General features: G+C 49.5%; 1 protein-coding gene across 1 annotated transcript; it reads right to left on the bottom strand.

Annotated features, from left to right (window-relative positions):
- Positions 1–411: 411 nt before the first annotated feature.
- SNX19 (sorting nexin 19) lies at positions 412–25,660 on the bottom strand. Its single transcript, XM_008929405.3, is given in 14 exon segments — positions 412–5,193; positions 6,017–6,104; positions 6,881–7,065; positions 17,523–17,652; positions 19,936–20,101; positions 20,347–20,443; positions 22,169–22,299; positions 22,561–22,680; positions 22,802–22,902; positions 23,644–23,782; positions 24,143–25,465; positions 25,467–25,545; positions 25,547–25,629; positions 25,631–25,660. Coding segments are annotated over 14 exon segments (2,850 nt in total). The 3' UTR covers positions 412–5,015.
- Positions 25,661–26,343: the final 683 nt, after the last annotated feature.

Below are 26,343 nucleotides of genomic sequence, written 5' to 3'. Positions count from 1 at the left end.
AAACCTTTGAAGCAATGGCAGCAGAGGAAGGTGAGACACCACCCATGAGTCCAGAGTTCCTCCCATGAACACACGCCCGAGCCTAAGGCACTCAGAGAGTAGAGAAGCAGGTTTCCAAGCAGCCACAGGACTGTAACATGTTCTCTCATCTTTGATGTGACCCATCTTCCCAGCTTCACAGGCTTCCAAGCCAGGAGAGATGCTTCAGGCACAGTCAAATGTCTAAGGCAGGTTTTCCAGGCTATTTCAGCAGCTCAGCAGAGCTGGGGGCTGGTGGTGCTCTGTGCACAAATTCTACTCAGAGGGGAAAAAGGAAAGACTTTGTAACATAATAAGCAAGTTCCAGACAGGAATTAGAGTGCAGCACATCCAGCGGAGACAGGGGCTCGAGTGGCATTAAGGTAGGAAGAATATAATTACCTGACCTGGACTGTGGCCAGGATAAAGGTATTAATTTATTTCAACAAAGTCACAAGTGCCAAACCCTGGATTTTACATTTAAACCCAGATGATAGCAAATCACAGCACCCTGATTCTATTCTTCCAACTTTTGGCTGGAAGGGACAGTCTTCCTGATAGGTTTTCATCCCTAATGCCTACCTTGAGAGCTCACCCTCAGCTTCATTTGGGAAGATCAATGCCATCCCAGTAGCTATGGATCTGCAAGGCAATCCCTGCACCTTGCAGGACAGAGGAACATCTTCCCAGTCCCCACAAATTGCCTGCAGGAGGTGAAGCCACACTCGGTGTCAAATTCAGCCCCAAGTTCGATCTGGTATTAATTATCCCCTGCTCTGATGAGATAAACGCTTAATCCTCTGGCTGTTGACACTGGAAATGGCCCAATCCACGCCGGGGTGGATATTATCCCAGGGAACTAGGCTTCAGCCACGATTCCCACATCATGTGCCATACGAATGTTCACTAGCTTGCAGGGAATGGATTCCATGGGGTGAACAGGATCCTTCTGTGGCACAGCTAATCCACAATAATACATGACCCAAGCATTGATTGTATCAGGTTTTTCTTCCTCCATTTTTTTTCCTTCAACATAGTATTTCAAATTTCACATGGAATTTCTCCTTTTCAGACATTCCCTACCTCCTTAGAGCTTACCAGCTTTCCTGCTCCAAAGGGAACTTCCTAAGCTCCACTGCCCAAGGGACGTGGGGATGGGTCTGCACAATCCCTGCTTCTCTGGGAGTCTTTCTCTGCCTTCCAGGAGAAAGGCAATAGATCTCCACATGGCTTCCCTGGTTTCACATTCCCTGGCAAGGCTAAACCAAGGAGTTTGTGTTGCAGGGAGAAAGCAGGAATGCTGATGCTGCCAGAGGTGGGAAACTGTCCTGATTCCTGATGAAGCTGTTAAGGACTGTGGTCTTTCCTGTGTCTGAGCATGTGTGTGCCAGGAAAGAAAACCACTGTGTGCCAGGAAGAAAAACCACTGTCCCACACCCCACTGTCACCTGTCCTGCATTTTGTGACACCTGGGAGATGCTTGTCCCCACCTTCCCACTGCCACCTGGCCTTTCTGGCTTCTCCCCTACTTGCTCTTCTCTTCACAAGGGCTGCCTTAGAGACAGTTGCTGATCAAAGGCAAATTTCAAACCCAGACAAAGAAATAAGTTTGAAATAAAATATCATTGCACACAGGTACTTGGGAGCGCAGGTTTGCTTCCCATTCAACAACAAAACAGGTTTTCGAGACAATTCTACCCAGATTCAAACAGCAGCACCATAAACAGCTGATACAAAGGGTTGAATATAGGAAATACAATGGGGAGTCAGTGCGTGGTGGGACTTTTCCCCCTAAAGACACAATTAAACAACCAAGCTTTGTCTCAACACAGGAATGTTTAGCTTAGAGTGGTGCCCTGAAGTTCTTACCACTGTATTCTGTTGTCCACAGGAGCAGCTCCTGCTTCCAAGGAGCTTCCAGTCAACTAGGGAGAAACTGAGGCAGGGGGAAATAAATTCTTTCCTCAATGCCACAAAACCAGCACGAAGTGAGATGGAAGAGATCACACACATGCAGAGGGACCCTGGAGAGCTGTCCCCCACCAGAAGCACATGCTGCTCTATATGTAACGTGACACAAGGCTGCAACTCTTTGAGATCAAACCTGGCTGCTCTCCCCACCCTCCCTTTAGCAAGAGGTGGCTGAAGTGTTCTGCAAATTCCTTCTACAAATTCCTGCAGAAAAAGGGAATACGACACATACAAAGTGAGCTAAAGTTATTCTGTCAACCTTGCTTGTTTTACCAAAGCAGTTTTTCTAGTCTTAGTCCAATGGAAATAAACTTCCAGCCCATCTGAATACAGAAGTTTGCCTTTGCCATCATTGTGCTCAATTTAATCCCAAAATTACAGTGAGGCAAAGAACTAGCAGGAGAAAAAAGCTGAGCTTTTTATTGGATTTTTTTATTCCTTAACAACAAGATCCAGAGAGGGGCTATTTGCTCCTGGGCAACTTCACCTCAGCTGTGAGACCAGACCAAGGAGGGAATGGGAGATTGAAGCCCAGCCAGTGAGAGCATGAGAAAGGGCTCAGCCTAAATGAGACAAGAAAGGGGGTTCTGGAGATTAAAACAAAGATCTCGCAATCCAAACTCCTAGGTCTGTTTCCAACTCCAATACTGACTTCAAAGTGCATGTAAGTAAATCTACTTCATCTCTCTCTGCCCCAGCTCCTCCCATGTAAATAAACACAGAGGGGGATGTTCCTGCTGGTACAACCCCAAATCATGGCTACACCATCCCAGCAAAGCATCAGCTCCCAAACTGGCAGTACCCACAAATTATTTCCTGAATATTCAGTCATTTGCATAATTGCAGAGATGAGGTTTAACAGCAGAGATAACTTGGGCTTCCTGGCAAAGGAAAAGCATCAGCTCATTCTTCCAGTGCCATATCCAGTGTGTGTAAGGACTGTGCTAGACTTTTGCCCTGACCTGGAGCTGGTAGGGCATAATTTACAGTCCTTAATTTAATCCTTAATATTATCCCTAATTAATGACAGACCAGGGTCCTGGAACTCCAAACCACACAATTAATTAGGAAGCAATAGCAAACAAGCACAACAAGAGCATCTGGGAAGGCACCAAGCACAACAGGGCTCTGCTGCATCATCCCTGGCCAATGGCTCCCGCTCCCACTCCTGACAGCTGGGACAGTAAATGGAAGCAACAGGAAAAAGAAGAGAAACGAGCCTAGCAGTGAAAGACAGGGTGAAGCAGCTGCTCTCCAAGTAGGTATTTAAGGATATATTTGAGCCCTCCTTCCCAATAATGTCTGCTTTGGGACTATCCCAAAGCACTCTCCAACTCTTTGCCTAATACACTTTACGCCTCCCTCCTTTTCCAAGCAAGTGGCCAATCTACCATCTCCCAAGTGTTACTGCTGAGAAACAGCTCTGATAAAGTGATGCAAAACTGCTTTGCTTCATTATATTGGATTTTGCCTAATCTTGGCATGTCCTTAGAGCTCCCTAAAAATATATTTGCAGACAGCAAGCCAATCCCTTCCTGTATTTTCACAAAACACACAGAAGCAGGAAGCAGCTCACACTGCTGTGGGTCCATTATTAAGCAGCTCTTCTGGGAAGAGCAGAACAGGCACATTGGAGCTGCATTGCCTTCCCTTCAAATGTGCCATGGAGCATACAGCTCCAAGGAACAGCAGGCAGTCTCTTCCTACCTGATACTTCACGATTCTATGAGATGAAATGCCTCATGTAGTACTGTAACAGACAGTAGCTGTGATCCTGCATGATTCCCTCTCCTTTGCTCTGTAGAGAATGCCTTGATCAGCTACATCCAGCACTGCTCAGATTATATTTCTCCCAGAAATACACCAAAAAAGATCATCAATCCAGTCTGTTGGTGCATTTCTGTCCTTTTGTACTGAGACCTGAGCAGCATTAGCTCACAAACCACTCAAGTCTTGGACAACCTGGGGAAGCAGCTGCCAAATCCATGTCCATTCTGTGCCAGGTAGGACATGGTGACCTGACAAGCTTCCCAGAGCCCTCTGCACAGAACTATTGCACAGCAAACCAAAGCAGGTGACACACAATCAACACCAGAGCTCAGGTGGTACTCTCAAGCCCTTTGCTGTGATCTGACCCGCTGGCTGTTCATCCCTGGCTGTTTCCTCCTCTTCCAGAACTTCCCGTGACAAGCACTTTTGTGTGGGAGCTGATTTCCTTGCTGTGTCACACATGGGTCAACTTCTTTTCTCCTGTGCCTGCCAGGTGACAGCCCCAGGGACTAAAAGGTGACTCAGAAGGGGAATCCTACAGTCTAGCCAAGCTGCCATTCCTCCTTAGCCTGAGGAGAGTTCTCTTTCCCAGGATCACAGTCCACCTGCATCCTACTGATCAGGAAGATGATGAAGAACTAGACCATGTCAGAGCAGTGGCAGTGGGAAGCAGCTGATCTTTGTCACTAAGGCAGGACAGCAGCTTTGATTCCTGCACTGTTCTCACCTCCCAGGTATTTGGGCAGCTGGACACTGACTTCAGGACTATCACCACATCTCCACACTCCATTCCCTCCCCATCTTCTTTCTAGTAACACCAACTGGGCATTGCAGGCACAAGGTAGGATGATTAAAGAGCAGGGACAGCATTTCCCCTCCCTTCACCTTCCTGCAGGAACAACAAGATCCCATCACATCAAGTCTCTCTGTGCCAGTGCCAGGTGAAACCCGATGCCACAAAAGCAAATCTTACGTGCTATCTCTGCCTTCAGATGTTACAGTTGTTCAGAAATATGGGCAAGACTATAGGGTTTGAAAGCAGCCTGAATATCCTTCTCCAACTGCTCAGGCATCTTCATTCCAGGCTCTCCATCAGGTCAGCAATGGAACAGATACACAGCAGATGTTCAGTCCCTGACACTGGGTTTAATCCACCATCTGGCCGGAAGAGAGAAGCCTGGAAGTAGCTTCCTTTAGCACTGGCTGGAAATATTCAGTACAAGAAGCTCCCAGACATGGTTAGTAAACACTGAAAATCAAATCATCCCATGCCTGTGGCTGCTTCTCTCCCCCACTGCTGGCTCAACCAGTCCTAGTGCTTTGTCCAGTCCACCATAGGCAGATGGTGCCACAGCTGCAGCCTTGGGCTCCTCACTGGAGCCCTTCAGGACCAAGAACTCCAGAAGAATGTCCAAGAGGCAGAAAACCAGGTGCCTGAAAGAGAGAGAAGACAAAGCTTAGGCTGGTCAGGGCACAGGAAGCAAAGCTCACATGAGAAAGGTGTGTTCTGACTGCCATCAGGGGAAAGAGGAATGATCTCAGACCCTGGAAGAAACGTTTTAAGGGATGATTCAGCTTTTATTCCACCTCCCCCAAACCCTTCAGTGTGCATTGAAGCTGCTGAGCAGCACAGAAAACACAAACACACCTCCTGGAGGGAGGTGGCACATGTGTTTCACAGGATCACTGAGGTTGGAAAAGACCTCTGGGATCATCGAGTCCAACCTTTGACTGAATGCCACCTTGAGCACCGAGTGCCATGTCCAGTCATTTCCTAAACCAGGAATGAGGACTTCAGCACATCCCCAGCCAGCCCCTTCCAGTGTTTAACAACCCATTCAGTGAAGAAATTCCTCCTGATGTCCAGTCTGACCCTCATTTCTCTGCAGTCCATTACCAAACCCTTGCTTTCCAAACTCACAGCGCTGGGCATAGACAAAAATACCCCCCTACATGGATCTGCAGCTCCTCCAAAAACAAACTAAACTAGGATTTGTCTTACTTCCCTGACATCCCCTAACTAAGCAGGCCTAACAACATAATTAATATGACTCAATAACCTCCAGCCAGACCAAGGTCCTGGACATGCACCCTCATCACAAACAAGCCAGATGCCCTCTAATACTGCAAGTCTGGGATAATGAGCCGGATAAGTTTCGTGCCAAGCAGCTGGAAGCAGGAATTGCATGGCAAAGCCCTGAGCACAGCTCACAGACCCCATCAGAGGCCATCAGGGTAAAGACTAAAATCCACATACCTGTTTATCACAGGCTGGCTCAGGGACTCCAGCACCAGGTTCCAACTCATCCGACACTTGCTGGTCCCAAGGATTTCTTGGATCACATCTGTAAAGAGACAGTGCTTTAGGAACTGCACATTTCCACAGGTCAGTTTTCTCCTGGTGGGTGCTGAATCGCAGCTTGTGATGGTGCTCTGAGCCCGAGGCATCTCATGCCCAGCATCACCATGACAGGGAACAGCCAGGGACAGGACGGACTGCCAGGAAAGTGTTCCAGGCTGGAAGGGCACATACTGGCAGTGCTTTTTGATTACCAAAGGATAGTGAGGGCCCCTTACACTGCAGCAAGGAGTTAAAAGTTCAGACTGTACTCACATGGATTAGCCAGCAGGTGCTTTAATGCCTAAGGTCCCCAAGTAAAACTTCAAGAGAGGGAAATCCAGTGCAACTGGGCTAAGGATTTCAGTCCAGTGGAAAAGCCGCAGGCTTTGCCTAGTGACTCTTCTCTGCCATGGGACCCTTTGGCAGCAGGTGGGAGCACAGTGTGCCTCTGGTTTTCCTAAGCCCTGCCTTGGGTGAGGTGGCTTGGCAGGAACTGCGTCACCACTCTAAGCATGTGGGAATCACCAAGACACCCGTCCTTCTTCTCTGAGCTGTGCTGCTCCCCAAATACTTATGCAAACTATCCAGAACTGGGAAACTGATTTTTGCTTGCAGGAAACCATTCAAACTTCAAGGGTCATGAACCTTTCCTAGTGCCTTGGCACAAGCAAACTCCATCTCAGTGTTTAACCACATTTCCACAGATTCCAGTGCACTGGAGGGTTCTCCAGCCACTTTTCTTTCCCAAGGGCAACTGACAAGTCCCTGGGACACACTTACTAGGCAAAATCCCCATCAGGCTCTGCAGGGCCTGATCTGCTGTTGCCTTCTTCTGCTCCTCTGTCCTGGGGGGTTTAGGCACTGCTGGTAAAACTCCTCCGGGCCAGATGGATTCCTGGAGCAACTGGAGGTACTGGACCCAACGCTGGGTGCAGGTCAGGTTAAAAATCTGCACTTCCAGCCACCTGTGGGCACAGGGAGACAGAGAAAGGTTAGGAAAAGTCAGGCTTGGGACCAAATCAGGCTATTTCTGCCCATCAGGAGCCCTGGAAGGGTTAAATCAGCTTGCTGCATTTGTTAACATGCAGTTTTCAAGTCTGCACAGCAAATATTTTCTTAAGTATTAATTAGCTGAGTTTCCCATGCACCAGAAGTAGGATATGATCCCTTTGTTATGGACAAACATGTGTGTAAAGTCACAGGGGAAAAGCGAAGGCCATGAAAAGCTCCATCATCCTGCTAATCACAGGAATCCAAGTGAATCACTGATTCCTAATGGAAGCAAAGCTAAGGGATACAACTGGTCTGAAACTCATAAGTTATCTCTATGCACAAGCCAATACAGAGATGGAAAAACTGGTGTTTTAACTAAAAACAACACCCAGGAAAGACTGGAAGGACATAAGCATGTTCTGGCAGCCACTGTTCCTCTCATCAGTCCCTCTGCCACCAAGACAGTCAAGGATGTCTTGCCTGGAGACCAAAACAAGGTCCAAGGATGGTAAGTCATGAATATCCTACTGCTTTGCTCTGCTCTTGGTCCTCTGCTTTCCTACTCTTCACACCTGCTCCATCTACTGATGGCAAGCAATGGAATCATAGAATCACAGGATGATTTGGTTTCGGGACCTTAAAGACCATCTTGTTCCACCCCCTGCCATGGGCACGGACACCTTCCACTAAACCACATTCCTCCAAGCCCAACCTGGCCTTGAACACTTCCAGGGATGGGGCAGCCATAGCTTCTGTGAGCAACCTGTGCCAGGGTCTCACCACCCTTATAATAAAGAATTTCTTTGTTCTCATCCAAAATCCAACAGAATTGCTGGTGGGCCCTCCTGCTGAGTCAGGACTGTGTCCTTTATACACTAACAACCTGCAGACCCTGAAATGCTGCTCCACAAAACAGGCTGGAGGCATTTGCAGCTGCACCGGGTTTGTCCCCACCAGACAAGTGCTGGGAGAGTTTCTAAATCAACCATATGGACCCTCTTTCCTGGATGTGAAATCCCTTCCAATGTAACAGCAAAAGCCAGAGCTGTCAGTCAGAACCTGCCACTGCCTGAAATCTTTCCTCTCAGAATTAGGAGAAGCTATGGATGAATCCCTGATGCCACAGGGTTTCCCTGTGGTCCTCTGGTTTAGCAGGACTTGGCGATGAGGGTCCAGTGCCACTGTCCTTGTCGGCAGGAGGCTTTGGAGCAAAGACGGGAAAACCAGCACAGTGCTGGGGTAGGGAAAAGGCTTGTGATTTTGCCAATACTTCAAGATTCCCAGAGCAGAGGAGTCGGCCAGCAGGGCCAGGAGACCCATTCCTCTTGGCAGCTGGTGTTCGTGCTTGCAATTCCGTCACCACTATTCCCCAGCAGCTCCCAGTGCATTCAAGAGCACAGGCCCTGCCAAGGCAAACTTTATTTAACCTGCGCTCTGCCAGACTGTCTGCATTCTTCCCAGGCGAGCCATTCAGGTCAAGGGTGTCTTTACTTGGGCTAATGTGAGTGGAGAGTCGGGAATAGCAGCACCTAAAGGTAACCAGGGCAAAGGAAGCAGGTTGTCATCAGGGACAGTGTGGCAACATGACGTTCCCTTTGTCAGTAGGAAATGAGGTGCCAAGCTGCAAGTCTTGAGGGACGAACACCCAAGAAATGTCCATTAAAAATCTGAAAAGGAGCCTTGGTGCAGCAGGAAATGAGGTGCCAAGCTGCAAGTCTTGAGGGACGAACACCCAAGAAATGTCCATTAAAAATCTGAAAAGGAGCCTTGGTGCAGCAGGAAGGTCTCGTATTCTCAGATTAAGGTCCTACTGGAGCATGGGCAATGATCCCAGTGATCCCACTAATGGGAAGACACATTCTTTATGCTCAGCCTCACCAGGGACCACACATACTGATGTTGCTACAAGATCATGCCAGAGATCTGAAGCTTCCACCTGTCTTAGAGGACAAAGTGTCCCAGTCCTGCCCGGGAAAGCCCATGTTGGAAATACAATTAAAATTGTTTTAATATCCAGCCATCAGCAGATTTTAACACTTTGGATCATGTTAAACCCTCCAGCCATTCCTAACCAAATCAGAGTGTTAAACTGTGACTTTCCCAGGGCCAAGAGCTTTCATTAACATAGTTTTTTATTAACATGTTTGTCTACACAGCCTGCTTTCCTGGCTGAGAAAACATGTGACAAGCAACAGAAATTCAGAGCCTTGGGGAGAGAGCTGCCAACAGTCAACCTGCACCAAGGAGATCAGATTGAACATTGACTTGAACCTCATTACAGCAATAGCCACTTTCCAGCGTTAAAAAGGTTGCAGAATGCAAAGAATGAGCTTTCTTTTCCTTAGAAACATTCCTAAACCAGCAAAATATCAAGAAAACACTGAGCAGAGAGAAAGCTGAACCTAAAGACAGCACATGTTTCCAGGCAGCTCAAGGGCAAGCTGAGAACTGATAAATGCTGGAAGGTCCCACACAAACAACATCACATTTTCAGCCCATTTATTTCCATAAAATCACCACAATTAGGCATCAAGACCTATAAGTAACACCAATAAATCTCATCATATGTGCACATACTGTGATTAGGTGAGTGCTCACAGGTCTTGCATCTCACAGTTGTGAAACACCATTGATGGTTTTTCTTCCTTAGTCTGGCAGCTCACTGCCTTCCACTTTGGGAAGCAAAGGGCAGGATCTGGGAATGGCTCCATGGGTCTTGCACCAATAAATGCCACAGCTCCATGCAAGTTCCTGAGAAGAGGTCAACTTGCCCCATCACATGGCGCTCAGACAACTGATGAAGAAGCACCCAAACGCACAAGTATACAATAAAAGAAGGAATTAAACAGGAAAAGGGACAAGAAAGAAGGAGAAAACAAAGCTGGGTGCACATGACACAAAGACTAACGCAACTCTGCTCTGGGTCCCCTTTTGCTAGTCTACCAGGGTGTGGAGCCATTCCAAAAGCACCGGGAGAAGAACTGTCTAGACTGGTCCATCTGGCTCTAAATCCCCCCTGGGAGAGCAGCTGATGCTCTCAGATACTTCAAAAGAAAATATCCAAACCTGACACAAAGAGTTTTCCAACCTCCGCTCAACCTGAATGTGTTAAAGTCACCACCGACACCCATTTGGAGGGAATAACATTCCATTTGCACAACATGCACAGGGGGAGCACCGGGAGCATTTAAACTGTGAGGAGCAAAATAATTCATAGAATCATGGAATATCAGGAATTGCAAGGGACCCACAAGGATCATCAAGTCCAGCTCCTGGCCCTGCACAGGATACCCCAAGAATCCCACCTCAACTCCCACTATTGTTGCAGCTCAGGGAGGGTCACACCAATGTCATTGAAAATTCCTACCTGAGTAAACCCCAGAAAACGGAAAACTGATTTTTCCACCAGGCAGACTTGCTGCACCAGGATGGGGATTAACAGCACAGGAACTCCAAAGATTTGCTGGTTCAAAGCTGACCTTCGCCAGCAGGTCACAGATGATTTTTTATGCTATTAAAGGCCTGAGCATTTGAGATCCATGTGCCACATTGAAAGCACACACAGGCTGTTCCCAGGTAGAAATAAATCCACCAAGAAACACAAATAGACCTATCTTTTTTTTATTTTTGGGTGGCTGATGGGTTACTATTTCCATTCTGCTATTTCATGAAGAAATAGCCTTAATAAGAAAGACAGAAAAAACACACCTATCACTGAGCCATCTCCTTACACTTCAACTGAGACCAGAAATAGATAAAGTGACCTCCTGGGCTCAGACATTTGAATGCTTTGATAATGCCCAATGCAAAGAGACAGATTCCAAAGGCTATGGGGTCCTGGAAGATAATCTGGAGGTGCATAACTTGCCCATGTTGTAAGGGACCTCTGTTGGAAATAGCTGCTGGTGGGGGAATGAAATGGCTGCTAAAAAAGAGCCAAATTAACGCCGTGCCTTAAGATGGAACTCCAAAGTCAGCTGAAGGGATCCATTAAGACTGGAACACCCTGGGAATGAAAAACAAGGCCTGGCGGGGACATACCTGGGCCTTCCTTCAGCACCTTGATGCAACAAAGGCTGCTAAGAAGGAGCAGCCTATGGAAAAGGCAGACTGGGAGTCAGGGACAGGCAAGACACGGCATCTGGGATCAGTTTTACCTGGGTGGATGCACTCACTGAAGTGGACTATCCAGAGGGTTCACCTGCAGATGGAGGGAGCTCAGCAAAGAAAGGTTGGATAGGTTGGATTTGCTTAGTCTGAAAAATAAAGATGGACCAGGAATGGCCAAAGACATACAGTACTCCAAATTTACTAGAAGCTGGTCAAACTCTGTTTTTCTCACCCATCAAGGTGAGGATAAGAACTGAGATCACTTGAGCTAAGGAACAGTGAAGTCAAATTTTTCTGATTATAATTAAAATCTGAAGCTATAGCAATTATGATTTCCCCAAAATTGGGGATTTTAAGGATTTAGACAAACACAAACTGGAGACCACATTAGGAAGAAGACTAAGATGAGAGAGCCCCTCTGCATTAGCTGTATAAATACAAACAGCTCCATAAATATACATGAGCTGAGTGTAAGAGTAGCAAGTCCTGCTCAACACTGACCACCTTCCACCGCAGAACAAGGCCCCCCTTTCCCTGAGGAATTCAGCATGGCTATCCAGGAGCTCAAAAAAGGCCCATGAGACTAAGGTAGTAAAAATGATTGAAGAAAAAGACAACATCTGGAAACCACAAGTCATGCAAACATGACTCTTGCTGAAATCAAGAAAGGCTGGTGCTTAAATCACCAGACCAAACCACAGAATATCCAAATTCCTCCCCAAACTGTGCCTTGAACCACAAGAATATCCTTGACTCAAGAGGAGCAACATTTCAATGCTGTGACTGCAAAACCTTTCTGAGCAAAGCCTGTAAAAATGAAGCAGCAGCTGCAGTGGGCACAGTTAAAATTGAGAAACATAAATGGAGACTTTTTGCCCCCAGGCTCAGCTTCGAGCACCTGCTACCTGAGCCTAAATACACCTTCTCCAGACAGCCACAAGCAGAGATGTGCAGCAGGCTCAGCTCAACACCTTCAAAGCAACCCCACACTTGTCCAGGTAAACCCTGCACCAAGGAAGGAAATAGGAAAGAAAAGAAAAAATCCTCCATAAATCTAAGAACACCAAGCATCCTGAGTCTTTTTAAACTTCTGGCCAATGACACATGATGCGCAAAGTGAACTATCCTTCTTTTCTTACTAGAAGTGTTCCTCTCCTGCTGCCCTATCGCAGTTACAGTTGTGAACAGCCCATCCTATACCCAGCTGAACACAGAGTGATGAAGTGTTTGAGTAGGAGGCCAAGTGTCTTCCCTCAAACCGAGTGTCTTGCCAGGGTCCCTCTCCCCATTTCTGCACTGAGGGAAGCAAAAAACAAACCCAGCTGCAGGAAGTTCACACTGGTGGCATCTGCATCCATCATTCCTTATCAGAATTACCCAGGCCAGACATCCTGGGCAGAGGGATTTTCCTACCCTGGGAGATGTGGGTGTGCAGGACATCTTATGGTGGGGCAGAGAGGAGAAAAAAACACATCATTCCCTACACTAAGGAACCATTACCCCCTGTAGGCACGAAACCACACCTCGGTGCTGGGATTTCTCTACCATTTTATGTGTTGCTCCCTCAAAACACACCTGCTGCTAAAAGAAATCATGGAAACACACAGGACTCCAATGTCTTTACCCAAACTGCTCTGGTTTTGCTTTTATCCACTTGGATCTCCCTGTGATGCTTTGGGGCTTAGGGAAGGGGGGGGAAAGCATGTGGTTAAAAAAAATCCAAACGTCCTTGATTTTTCACAAAGCATCCTGGCTTTTGATAAGATCTTCATCAAGCATTCATTGAGCCAATTAAGCTCTCAGTGGTGCCCCAGGGAGAGGCCAGGCTGTCTCAGCCAGGCCCTGCTCAGAGCAATTGCTTCATTAGCCCACTTCAGAATGAAAATACATAAAGCTACTAATAACCCTTCAAAAACCAGGGCAAATTAAAAACGACAAGGACACATTAATTTATCTCCATCCTTTTCTTCTTTGCTCTATCTGAAATAGGAATTTGTTGTGGTTTTTTAAATCTAGAAAAAAAGTTGGCACGTGCAACTGTTGAAACAGAATCCTAGTTAAAATAATGTTGCAATTGTTATCAAAGCACAGAGTGCTTGCTTCATTCTAGTGGCTGTTTTTGGAAGAATGCTGCTTCTAGAAGAGGGAAAAAAATTTTGTTTGGGACAGAGATTCAAAGCCAGATCCAAAATTTCCAGGTGGTTGGAGACAGCTGAATCGAGGCCCACTTCCAAGCTGATTTGTATTTACTTTACATATACACACAAAGACACATACAGTCCTGAAATCACTGTTCCTGACATACCACAGGCCTGTGATTCCTGCTACTACTTACAACACAAATAGCCAAATCCAGAGAGGAAGATTAAGATGCCATGAGGTTGGTTCCCCTATTTACTAGGTCTGGTGCTGATTTTTTGGCTTGGTTTTTAGGGACAAGGACTTTGCTGCCATGACCCTGGGCCTGCCAGCACAGCCCCTCCACGTGCAGTCCTCCCCAACATGCCCAAATCAACTCCTCCTGATAACAACCAGAATTAGTGGATTTAGTTGCTCCAATTGCATTCATATTGCAGTTCTGGCTGCTTGTTTCTGCCACCAAAACTCCGAGATGCTGCCCAAGGCTAGAGTGGGAAGCTACTGCTCCACAAAGCCAAAGGAAAGTGGGACAAGCCACAGCTTTAGCATAAACCTTCCTGGCTTCTCCTGGCACCTGCAGAGCATGAGTCAACCCTTGGCTTTAATGCCTTTTAAAGATAATGCAGGGAGGAAAGAGGCAGCCTCCACAGGGAACGTCTGTCCACACACAGCCATATATCCCACCCCAGGGCACCACCTCTGCTGGGTGACATGTATAGCCCAGCTTTGGGTTGACCCCCACTTGCAGCAGCAAGATGAGGCCTGGGGCACCATCTTGGCTGTCAAATGTGGCCCCTGCATGGCTCCAGGGCTGGGCAGAACTCCCTGACATGGGCATTGTGCTCCCAGCACTCCCATCCCACAAGTGCTGCCCGAGCACACAGGCTGACTCAGGGACATCAAAGAGGGTCAGACACTGGCAGCACTTTGAAGTCAAGAGGATCAAGGCAGCTGCCAAGGGTCTTTGTGCCAGTTCTTTTGGCACAGAGATCAAGGAAGAAGAAGAGAAAATCAGATAAAAAGCACGTAGCAGGCAGCTCCCTGAAACTACAGAGTTCACTGACTTAACAGCGGTAGTTGCACAAGTGTCTGTGACACCTGGGCTGACAGTGATGGGCCAGAAGAGCCCCAAAGCCAAGGTGACAGCAAGAACTTGGAAGAATGCTCTCAAAAGCCTTATGGTCACCTGCAGTCAGTCTCAAAGCATCCCTGGCTGTCCACCTACAGGTCACAAGGACTGAAACGTCACCTCCCCAAACCCGCCCGCTTGAGGGATGAGGGGACAGGGGACAAAGCCCAGAGCAGCAGTGGAATCACCCAAAGCAAAGAGTAGAGCCAAGCAGTGGTGAGCTCCTGGGTAAGGCAGGGATGATTTGCATTTATTTTAAGTCACGTCAGTGGAACATGACACTATCAAAGCTGTCTGAGTAGTTCTACATGCTCCTTTCAGAAACAGGCACTTCCGAGCCCAGCACGGCCTCTGTGCCCCAGCCTCGCTCAGGTTTCAGGGGACAGACAGCCAGGGTGAGCCAAGACACTTTACCCCACTCAGTGGTTTGCACTCTATGGCTTTCTGTTGTGCTGCACAGGAAAGAGCTAGGAAAAGCTTACAGACCTGTATCTGCACCTCAAACACTCCCAGATCCATCCTTGGGATGCTGGCACTCTGCTGGGGCTCCTGTCTGGAAAGTGGAGCAGAGGGAGCAGGGGAGCAGCAAGCTGGTGGCTGTCCCTTGGCTCCACTGCTGTCTCGAGCTCCTCATGGCACTGGCAGACCCCTGACCCAGTGGGGCCAGACTGAGGGCAGGATGTGGGCCCACAGCCACAGCATGGTTTGCGTGCTCATCATATATTTTTAACACCTCTTTGACTCACAAGGCTCTAAAAAGCACCCGGATTCTCCAAATGCTTTTGAACTCTTCCACCAAACATCCCCGGAGCCCAGAATACCCCCAGGTAGTCCACTTTGCAAACAGGTTCCTGTTGCAGCCTCCCAAGGGAAGAGAGATGTGCCTTTCCAGCCCATGGGAGGGGAGCAAGAGCTGGACAGGGGAAAGGAGCGGAGCTGGAAAGGGGCAGTGGGTTTGTTTACAGGCACAGACCCAGCACACAGAGAGAGGCTGCTGGAAGCAGTCCTTGGCCCCAGGGTCATTCTCACCCCTCAGCCCATCCGCCTCCTCTCCACCCGCCTCTCCTTTCGGCTCCTAAAAAGGATCCCTCCCTGTTACATAACGGAGTAAGCAGATTGGGCCTCGCACACACGGCCTCCCTTTACTTAACAATACCTTTTTCGGTCATGGAGCCTTCCTCTCCCCCTGCCATCCAACTGACACTCAGGGGAGATGGATAGTGCCTGGCTCCAGCTATTCCAGCTACGGAAGGAGGGGAAAGAGGAGTCTGGTGGGATGCTCCATGCAGAGAATGGTGAACAGAGCGGGTAGGGAGATCCCAGAATGGACACCGTGGTCACAGCAATCACTTGATGTCACTGTGAAAAAGACCCCAAGGGAGAGGGAGATTGGCTCTTGGGAGAAACTGGTTCTTGGTATGCTTTTTGTTGGTTTGCGGGTATTTCTATCACTCTGCACTGAATGTGCCTCATGCCAGAGCAGAATCATCTTGCAGCTGCAAGGAGGCAGCAGGAGCAGCACCTACTCACCAAATACAAACTGGCAGAGAAGCACCTAGTGGCAATCTCCTTCCTAACACTCAAAACACTTCCAGGGCACCTCCTCTCTGCCCCATACCACCTCACCCACTGACAGGAACAGGGAAGGACCATCTCTTGAAGGGATGATGCCCTTGCCTGTCTCCTTCACATCAGACCTGTGGACTATTGACTGTCCCAGAACAAGAGCAGAGTCAACCTCAACATGTGGATTTCAGCATGGACACAGGGTTTGTTCAAGGGGTTGTATTTGCACCCTGTCCTGATGGTGACACGGAGAAGCCACCGTATCACCTCCAGGCAAAGCTCTGCCTGCAATGGGTTTACCCACACCTGTTGAAGCAGAGCAGCTACAAACACACTCCCTTCACTCTGCTCCACCAGCACAACTCACAGAGTTCCTGCACCTTTCAGAGCTAGGCATGTGCTGTGTGTATCCCAGCTTTCTAGTGGAAAATACCAATGCCACACATGGGTGCTGCAGGTTCCCTGGGTGAGCAGGACACAGCTTAACAGGAGGTGATGACGTGCCTGTTCAAGCTCTCATACCTCTCTGCTTACACACAGGGATTGGGTTCCAGCTCATTTCCCAAGAGACCAGATCCCATTTTGGAAAAATGGCAGCAACGCCCACCTCCTGCCACCCAAGGGAACAGACCCAGGAGTCAAGGCAGCAGTGCCTGACCTCAAAGCACTTTGGCAACCTCTACTGAGTGCAGTTTAAGTTACCAGCTCAGTTATAATGTGCTACCCTGCACATTCTGATGCCAACTCTGGATGCCTGCAAGAGCGGGAAAAGCTCTGCTCCAAGATTCTCCCAAGCCCAAGTCCTTCAGGGCTCTAAAGAACCACAGCCTCAGTTAGTGATAGCCACCAACCTACACCAGAAAACAGGAATGCTCTGTTTGTGTGTCTTGGCCTAGAGCCTTACCACCCAGAGACACTGGCCCCAGGACAGCTTGGCGAGTCCATCCTAGCTGGAAAGGAAGCCTGTTCCCACTCCATGTGCATGTCCCTGCCCCAGGCATAGGCACTGCTGGCCCAGGGCAGAGCAGGGGGTGCAGCAGTGAGAGCAGAGGCCCTGGCAGGCCACACTCTGAGCTGTTTTTGACAAGTTGCTGTTCCCTCGGCCTGTTTACTTTCCTTTTGTAGATAGAACAAGCTGAGCCACTGGGCAGTGAGACCAGGAGGCCGGTTCTCTCTGGAGAGCCAAGGAGCTGGGCACTGTTGCCTTTTCATGAGGCAAGACTCCCATTCCCAGGGCTGGATCCTTCCTTTCCCTGTTATTAAGGGATAGCAAACTGCCTGCTACAGTTGCATCCTTGCTCACAGGGAAAACAGTTCCTAGTGCAAATCTCTAAGAGGTTTCTTTTACACAGCACCTTCTTTACAGAACCTTGTTTGATGCTCAGAAAACATTTACCCACACTCAGGCATGAGCTCCATTTAAGACTGTGACTCCAAAGGGAATTTACCCTCCCAGAGCTGCCAGGTTGCTCATTCAGGCTTTACCTTTGAATAAGGGTCCCAAAGAGCAGGTTGAAGACCTTCTGAATGTTCTCTGTGCACAGCCAGCTCCAGTGATCCACCAGCACCAGGCGAAGCACATCCAGGGCCAGATCAGCTAAAGCTGTCTCAGAGTCTGACAGGAGGAAGAGGAGGGTCAGATGAAGAAACCAATTCAGTGCCTGAGCAAACCTGGTGAAAAGCATCATCCCAAACTCACTCTTTCCTCCAAGTCTGGCACTTTGTGCCACGCACAGATGACCTGCTGCAGCTCAGCCAGTCCGGGGAGCCTGCCCTTACCACTCTTTCATTTCTACTTCCATACAAGCAGCCTTAATCTCCCCACAAAGGGCCACACCAAACCAGAATGTAGTTGCTCCGAGGGCTCAGTTCCTTCTCAGTTGAAGAGAGGATGACAATGTGCCCAAAACAGGTGAGAATGAAAGTAGTCACTGTAGCTAGAGAAAGGTACACTGCTGAAGACTATTTTCCTGGTCTTCCCCATCACTTTCCCCTCTTCCAAGAGTTTTCCAGGCACAAGGTTCCAGTGGGTGGCTGCTTTCTCATCTGTTTTTGGCACACTGCCATCCCTATACGTAGACCGATAGTTGATAAACCCTCTGTTTCACTGAGAAGGAACTGAGCCCAAAAAGGGGAGAAAGCAGGCAGTGACTGCAGCCAGCAAAAGCTACACTGCTGAGGACTATTTTCCTGGTCTTCAGGAAAATTTTCTGCTCTTCGAGAGTTTCCCAGGCACAAGGCTCCAGATGGTGGCTGCAGGCTGCCATCGTGTGGCAGATTCCAATCTCTGCAGGAAGGTGGATAAACCACACGTATGTTAAAACACAAACCCATACACGTCCTCACATATCCCTGCTGACACAAGCCTGGGACAGCACAACCTCTTTCTGATCCTCAGGAGCACATCAAAACCTTCAGTGTAAACACCTTCTACTTGCTGGAGAATTACTTTTGGCCCCAAAGCACTTGAGGTGTTGTCCTGAACAGGCTCATTAATGTGCCACAAACCCGCCTGGGGTAGCCACTCCTAGGCCAGTGCCCCGACCTGAGCCTAATGCCAGGTTGGCCAGGTGAGATCAGGTGCAGCAGCTTTTCCTAATTTGGATTCCCTGATGCCTCATCTTCCAACCACTCTGCCTATAGAAAATTTACAAACACAACCTACTGCTGAAAATAAAGGGAAGAGGGGTTCTGGACCTTCTCCTTCCCTCCTCTTCCTCTCCCCACTGCGTACACGCAGGACTAATTAACTCCAGGCCACTTCACTTGGAAAAGACAGGGCACTTGGCCCTCTTGCTCTGGGCCATGTCTAAGCTATTCCTCACTTGCTTTGCCCTCTGATACTTGACTTCCCAGTGCAGAGCCAGAAGCAGGCTGTCCAGTTTCCCCACAACCTCATAGAGGGACCATCCTCAGCAAACTCCATTTATTTCTGGAGCATTCAAGTCCTCTTCCTCAGAGAGATGCTGGCCAACCTCTTCCCAGTAGTCACTCCATGAGCAGACAGGGACACAGGCTGCCTTTTTATCCAGCTGCTCCAGACGTTTGTTCCCCTCGCCCTGCCAGCCCAGCCTGAAACATCCCAGACCTGCAGGCATTTGCCATCACTGACATTCCATCTCCCTCAGAGTTCAGGGAACTTGGTGCACAGCCCTGGCCTCCAATGCCAGTCCTGCCTCCCCAAAATCATGTGTTCCAAGATTATAGGCAAAGCTGGTAGCACAAGCTGAGTTTCAGAACACCAGACCCATCCTGTCACAAGCACATGTCAGAGCTTGCCCAACTTGAAACACTGGAAAGAAATTTTGGGGAAGTTCCAGCTGATACAGCTCAGCAATTCCAAGAAAAAGATTAGAGAACATATTTTCGCTTGTGTTCAAGATAATCTTGTAACTGTTTTGAGAAGCTGTGGCACCCCTGTGCTTCAGAGGAGGGATCTAGAATCAGAAAGGGAACATCATTCCTTGAACTGGGATTACATTTTTGCTACTCCCATCAAATCTATCCAAACTTGATCTCAAAAGGTCCTTTTATAGTGCATGGACATATCAAGGCTAATTCGAGACTACCAAGAAACTGCAATTTGGCCATTTTTCAGTTTCGAGGAGCTTGATTTTATAACATTGCCAGTTAAGCACTGTGTCCTTAAAAAACTTATTTGTGCAGTGACAGTGCTGAGTCCGCAAAGGTGAAGATCCAAGAGGAGCCAAGACTCAATTTGCTTTCAACAAAGCCCAGAGTAATCACCAAACAGGACTGGAAAAACTCAGTTTGCTTTCCCTTCAATCAAGGGCAAGAAGAACAGGTCCTGAAAACACTGTAAATTGATTGGAGCTGTTGGAGCTGTTGTGGTCCCAAAGGAGAGAAATTAAAGCAGTAACAGAGGGGCTGAGCTCACCGGAGTCTGTGTCCAGATGTGTCCCATCCGCATCCTCCTGCACAGAGCTTCCCTTAGGTTCTCTGCCTCCCTCGCCTTCAGGAGCTTTGCTAGGGATTGCTTCCAGCAGCTTCTCCTGCTTCTGGATGAAGGATTCCATAGCAGCCAGCGACAGGGTGCCAGAGACCTACAAAAGCCAAGCTGTATTAGTACCACACAGGCCTGGATCCCACTGATCAGACAACTACCCACCTCCTTTGTCTGCACTTGGTGTAGCCAACAACACATCCAGGCTTGCTTACTGTCCACCTGGCACATGGGAATAAGGCTGCAGCAACCACAACCCTCGTGCACATGGATTATTCCAAGTCAGCACCCAAACAGGGCAGTGATTGGGATCGTGAAAGGATTCCAGGAGGGATATGAACTTACAGCACTGCCCTCCCTGATGGAGTACACTATCCTGTCATGAGCTTCACTCACACTCAGCACTGGAGTGATTTTACTAGATGAGAACCTCAGCCTGGACCTGAAAAGCAGAAACATGGCACAGTCAGTTTTCTCTGCAAGTTGTTAGTGATGAGTTTTCCAGCCTCCACCAAGACCGAGGACCAGCCTCAGCCAAGACCCAGGACCAGTTATCTTTGCCCAGTGCCACATCCAAGCTAGAAAGCCTGATTAGACCTCATCATGGCTAGGCTTCGCGAACGAAGATTTGGGAAGGCTCTATCCACATTTGTTACAAGCATGCTGGTGGCTTATGAGGCCAATACGTGACAGACATATCCGATTGCAAAAGGCACAGCAGAAAGACTCCTTAGATGGTGTATTCTGCAATACACGGTTCTTTCTGCGTTGCCTTTTCTCCTCGAGAGTGATCCTGCGTGTGTTCTCAAAGGAGACAGCTGCGTTATAGATGGTGTGTCTCCAGGCCTCCCGATTGGAGGCCAGAGTAGACCAGTTATGGTGATCAATATGGCCAAGGCTGAGATGCTGTTTCAGGGAGTCCTTGTATCTTTTCTTCAGGGCTCCTCTTATGTGGCAGCCAGTGGCAAGTTCACCATAAAGCAAGATCTCAGGGAGGCGGTGGTTGGTCCTTCATCCTGGAGACGTGCCCTGCCCAGCGCAGCTGTGTTCTCATCAACATGGCCTCAATACTTGTGACAGCAGCTTGCTCTAGAACAGATGTGTTGGTCACATAGTCTGACCAGTGGATGTTTAGGATTGTACGGAGGCAGCGTTGATGGAAGCATTCTAGGAGACGCAGGTTAGACCTAAAGTGGTTCAAAACCAGCACCTGCGCCCAGGATAACTAAGAGGTAGCAGCAAAACCAGGCAAAAAAACCATTAAAGCATTTTTCCTGACCTACACCTGAGCCAAGGCTTTCCAACATTCCACACACAGACAGGTGTGTTACACGGAAGCCAACAGGCAGATGTAGGCAGATATCAGTAAGGTGTGAACATTCCAGCATACTCAGGGAAGTGTGCAGAAAAGCCTCTGAGATGAAACATACTCAGCAGGATTGTGAAATCCAATCATAAAGACACACAGAAAGGAGAGTATAAAAGGATGCTCAGGATTATGGGACAAATCATAAAATAATGTCTATCATTAAGGAATGTCCTTTTCAGCCAAGATGGTTCCAAACTTGTACTTTTTTGGTTTGTCTTTTTGTTCAAAGCAGCTTTTTCCAGCAAAACATCACTTTTTGGGAAGAAAAAGCACTATTTGTGCAGAAACCTTCCCTTCTTCAGTGAGGGAAGAATCACTAATGAGCACAATGAGGTTTGGCACTGCCAGCAGCACCAATAAACACTTGGTGAGCAACACACATGCAATGACCTTCAATATTACTCCTAAATAAACATTCAAATGTGTTTTTTGCAAGGCCACTGTGTGGAACACATGGGAGAGGCAGGAGGTAACCTTCAGGTAGATAATTTATAGCTGCATTTTCCAGTCACTCATGACATATATGGGTCATGCACATGTTTAAGGTTAAAAAGGAATTCCCCGGGAGCAACAGTGTCTCTGCTGGTAAATGGCAGCACATGACAGATCCCCTGGGAAGAAAACCACCTTCTGTGGAAACCTGAGCATTCCTGGGAAATCCTTTGGATAACAGTAAGGGAAGAAGAAAGTAATTTGGTTAAAGTACAACAACACATAAAGCACCAGGTCAGTTCTTTCCCACAACGGGCTTAGTTTATGCATTAATTCCTTATTCTGCAAAGCTGGAGAAGCCCTTACTTGGTCGCCTTCTTCCCATCTGTCTGGGACTTTCCATCCACTTCAGACTCGCTCAGATCCTCCGTGGGGCTCTGGGGCTCTGACCTGGGGAATGCCGTCTTCAGAGTGTCCACAATAGCATTGACAACGATCTGCAAGGCCAGCAGTGCCATTAATTACTGAATAGATCCTTACTCCTTAAAGATATTAAGAGTTTTCAAATTTGCACTGTATTTGCTATTAAACCCCAGGTTCTTTGAGATGGGGTCTGACCCTCCCCAGCTTTATGGCTTTCTGAGCAAGCTGAGCCCAGCTACAGAATGCTGGAGTTTTTTGGCTCCTCATAGATGCTGAAGCCTAAGAGAGATGTCCAGGTGGAAGGGGCTCAGGTAACCAGTCTCCTGCTTTCCTACCTTGTCTATCCTGGAGACAACAAAGGGCTTCTTGACAAATGCGATCCTGGCGTCTGTGTTGAGGGCAAGAAATTCCTGCACCTCCTCACTGTTGGCAATTTCAGGGACTGCACACAATTGCTGCAAGGAGAGATGGAAATTTAGGGTTTTCTGGAGTCAACTTCCCAGCTTGATCATGTAATGTAGAAGAGATCTGATGTCACATCTGCTTTTAGCTCACACGGGCACACAAATATCTCACCTTTAAGAAGGATTCCAGCAGACTTTTCCTGGCTTCCACTTTATCGCTGTCCATGTTTCCAAAGGGGAGATCAGGGAACAGTTTCTTTGGGCCTTTGATGTCTACAAAGGAAACAAAGCCATGAGCACGTTCGAGAAAACTGGAAAAAAATTAATCTTAATTTAAAAGATTTTAAAATCCAAGATTAAAAATTAAGATTTTAAAATCTAAATACAGATTTTAGTCTGTATTAAAACCTTAATGCTCTCATAGTTAAGACTATCACCACACACTGCCCAAGGCAAGACACCCCTCGAACCAGGGTTGTTGAATCAGACCTTCAATCCATATGGAATCTGTGTTCTGCTGGATTTCACATCTTCCATGCTTTTAAGTTAAAAACAGCAAGAACAAGGACTCTAAATTGCTCCAAGAGCCCGAATATTCTCAACAAAGCAGTTTTGTAGTCAATCTGTCAGAACCAAGGAATTATGTTGGAACATGCTAAACTCCATGGAGCTTTATATAGAAGTAGCATTAGAAGAAATACTGTTTTCTTCCTAAAAAAAGCTCATGTTTGACACATATTTCTATTTTCTTCTATGCAAACAAGATTCTTTCAGACACCAGTGTTTCCACTCACTGTTAAGGTGCAAAGCTACAAAACTGGGTGTTGTGATCAAAAAAAAAAGAATATTTTGAAACACTGGAATTTGCAGCCAAAAGAGATAAACCCTCCAGCCAGCTCTGCACAAAACAACAGAGATGTGTGCACAGACAGGGCAGAAAACCCTCAGAGCTGAGAAGCATGGAATGGGATGAGAGGGAGAGGATTTACTCCAAGAGTTAATGCAGGCACTGACTTTTGAGGAACTTGCGGAGCTCCGGTTTCTCCTCCAGCCGGGTCTGCAGGTTGAGGAACTCCCGGTAGCGGCGGTTCACGGTGTGATAAGCCACCTGCTGAAGGCTCCCTGCACCCTCACCCTCCAGGACTGTCTCATACTGAGGAGGAAGGCAACAGGAATAATCCTTACACATTCCCAAAACAATCCCAATGCGCTGCTGGCCCCAAAATTCCCAGGACCCTTCCATCCTCACATTAACCCTTCCCTGAAGATGAAGGAACCCATCCCAATGGAACAACTGGCAAAAACAGAACACAAACGACTCTAGCAGCCTCATGTGACCCTTGGCTAAAAGTGGGAACTCCTATCCCGCACCCTGTGCCTGATATTCCCTCACTGCCAGACAAAATTTGTTGTGGAGACACTCACAGAGCAAATCCTCACCTCCAAACACCAACCAGTGCTCCAGTCAGGGCAGGGATTTGGGAAAAGAGGTGAATGCCAGGGGAGCCCTTACCTTGACAGTGTACAGGGTATATGGGTGGAAGCCAGTCCCACTGTGCTCCCGGGCAGTGATGGTCCCAGTTATCCGCAGGCTCTGGATCACGACCGGCCCGTCAGGGCTGCTCAGGGGCTCAAAGCTGAAGGTGCTCATGGAAGCTGTTGGGGAGGATGAAAGCAGGGGCAGGGACTGCCCGGCCTCTGGGGGGATATGTGGTAGGCCCTCTGCTGCCCCCAGATCTCTCCCCAGAACAGAGGGTCTCTGCGAGGAGAACTTCCTGGGGACTGCTGGGCTTTCCTCCTCCTTCTCCACCACCGGCTCAATCTGGATGTCAGGGCAGGAGCTCAAGGCAGAGGTGGAAAGCAGCCCAACATCTGAGCTGGGGGCAGGGCCCTCCTCCAGGTCTCCCGTTCCATCTTCCAAAGAGGCCAGGCCCTCTGGCACAGAGGGGTCCTGGGGGGGCTCATCAAGGAGCTCCCCAGTGGGGGATGGTGCCAGCAGGTCCCTGTCCTGGCCCACACTGGGCGTGGAGGATTCCAGCTCCAAACCCTCGCAGGGGAAGAGGGATCCCAGGGCTTGGGGGCGCAGGAAAGGCTCCTCTGTGTGGCACGACCTCCTTATCTCCTCTCCCTCCTCGCCAGCAGTCCCTGCCTCTCTCCTGAGCCCCTCCACAGCCCTCGGGGAGGGAGGTAGCCCGGCAGGAGCCGTATCCATCTGTGCTGGGAAGGGCAAGGAATCTGGCACTGGGGGTGCAGTGTGGGGCTTCCCACTGCGGGGCTTCTTGGAGAACATCCCAATGAGCAGCTGATTGATCCAGTCGGGATCAGACATCTTCCTGACGGCCGGCAGCAGCACATTGCAGGCCACCAGCTCCACCACCACGAAGCGTCCCGTCCGCGTTTCCAGGTGTGGCCACGGCACCAACGCCTGCAGCAGCGTCTCCACGGCCGCGCGGGCACATCCGACCTCGGCCGCGGGGCTGAGCAGGGCAGGATGCGGCCCTGCCAGCCGGCTGTACTCCTGCCACAGCGTCCCACCGCCTTTAGGGTCGTCCCTCAGGGCGTCCCGTGCCCGCAGGAAGCTCTGGAGGTGTTGCCCGCAGAGCAGAAGCAGGCGGCGGGCCAGGGCTCGGCGGTCTACCCGCGCCATGCGCCGCCGCAGCTCCGCAGCCAGGCCCACCATGGCCCTCTCCACCTCGGCCTCGAAGGCCGGCTCCCTGCTCACCGTGCGGTACCACGAGGCCACGAAATCCCGCACCACCTTACGGATGGTGCTGGCGATCTCCCGCTCCAGCCGCGCCTCGTCCGCGGGGCAGCCGGGCGGGGCCCGCAGGGAGCTTCACGAAGCGCTCCAGGCAGGCAGCCGGCGGCCGGGGGGAACAGGGCCGGGGGGCCAGCCAGCCCCCCAGCACCGCCAGGGCCGCACAGCAGCCCCAGCGCCGGCAGGTCCAGCGCAGTGCAGGGCCAGCAGCCCAGCGCGACCACCAGGGCCAGCAGCGGCCGGGCGGGACCGCGAGGGGCCCTGGCCCGGCATGGTGCGGGTGGGCGATGGGGCTGCCAAGCGCCAAACACCCGGGCTGGTCAAACGAGAGACAGGGCTTGGCACAGCTCGACCCGTACCGGCTCTCGTCACGGACCCTCCCAGCTCGGGCTCCTTGAGGGGGTACTGGGGCTCAATTGAGCAGGACGCTCAGCAGGCACTGGAGTTCGTCAGGGAGCCCCAGCCCGGGCTCTTCACTGGGGCTCATGGAACACAACAGTCCAGGCCCCCTGACTGGGTACCAGGGCTCAACCACCCAGGACCCTCACTGGGGCTTGTCAAGGACCTCCAGACCGGTCCCTTCACCGGACCCCGGAGCCCCTCAGGCCCCCACCGCCCAGGCCCCTTCAGCCGGTACCGACAACATAAACTCCCACAGCCCCGGCGCTGCCAAGCCGACACCACCACATCGAGACCCCTGGCCCCGACTCACCACCCCGGGCCCACCGGCGGCACCGTCCACTACTTCCGCTTCCGTCCCGGTGCTCCCTACAGCGCCCCCTGGCGGCGCGGAGGACGCACGGGAGTTCTCGTAACCGAGTCGTTGAGATTTAAAAATGAAAAATTAAAACAATAATAATTTTTTAAGACTTCGCAGCAGCGCGAAATAAGTTTCCACCTCCACATGTTTTATTTTAGATGCGTTAGGAAAAGTGTAAAACCGCAATCAATTCATC

This window comes from Manacus vitellinus, unplaced genomic scaffold (genome assembly GCF_001715985.3).
Source record: "Manacus vitellinus isolate BGI_N305 unplaced genomic scaffold, ASM171598v3 scaffold_41_pilon, whole genome shotgun sequence".
Taxonomy (NCBI): Eukaryota; Metazoa; Chordata; class Aves; order Passeriformes; family Pipridae; genus Manacus; species Manacus vitellinus.
Note: the sequence above shows the minus strand (reverse complement) of the source record. Positions and strands in the feature narration are given on the sequence as shown.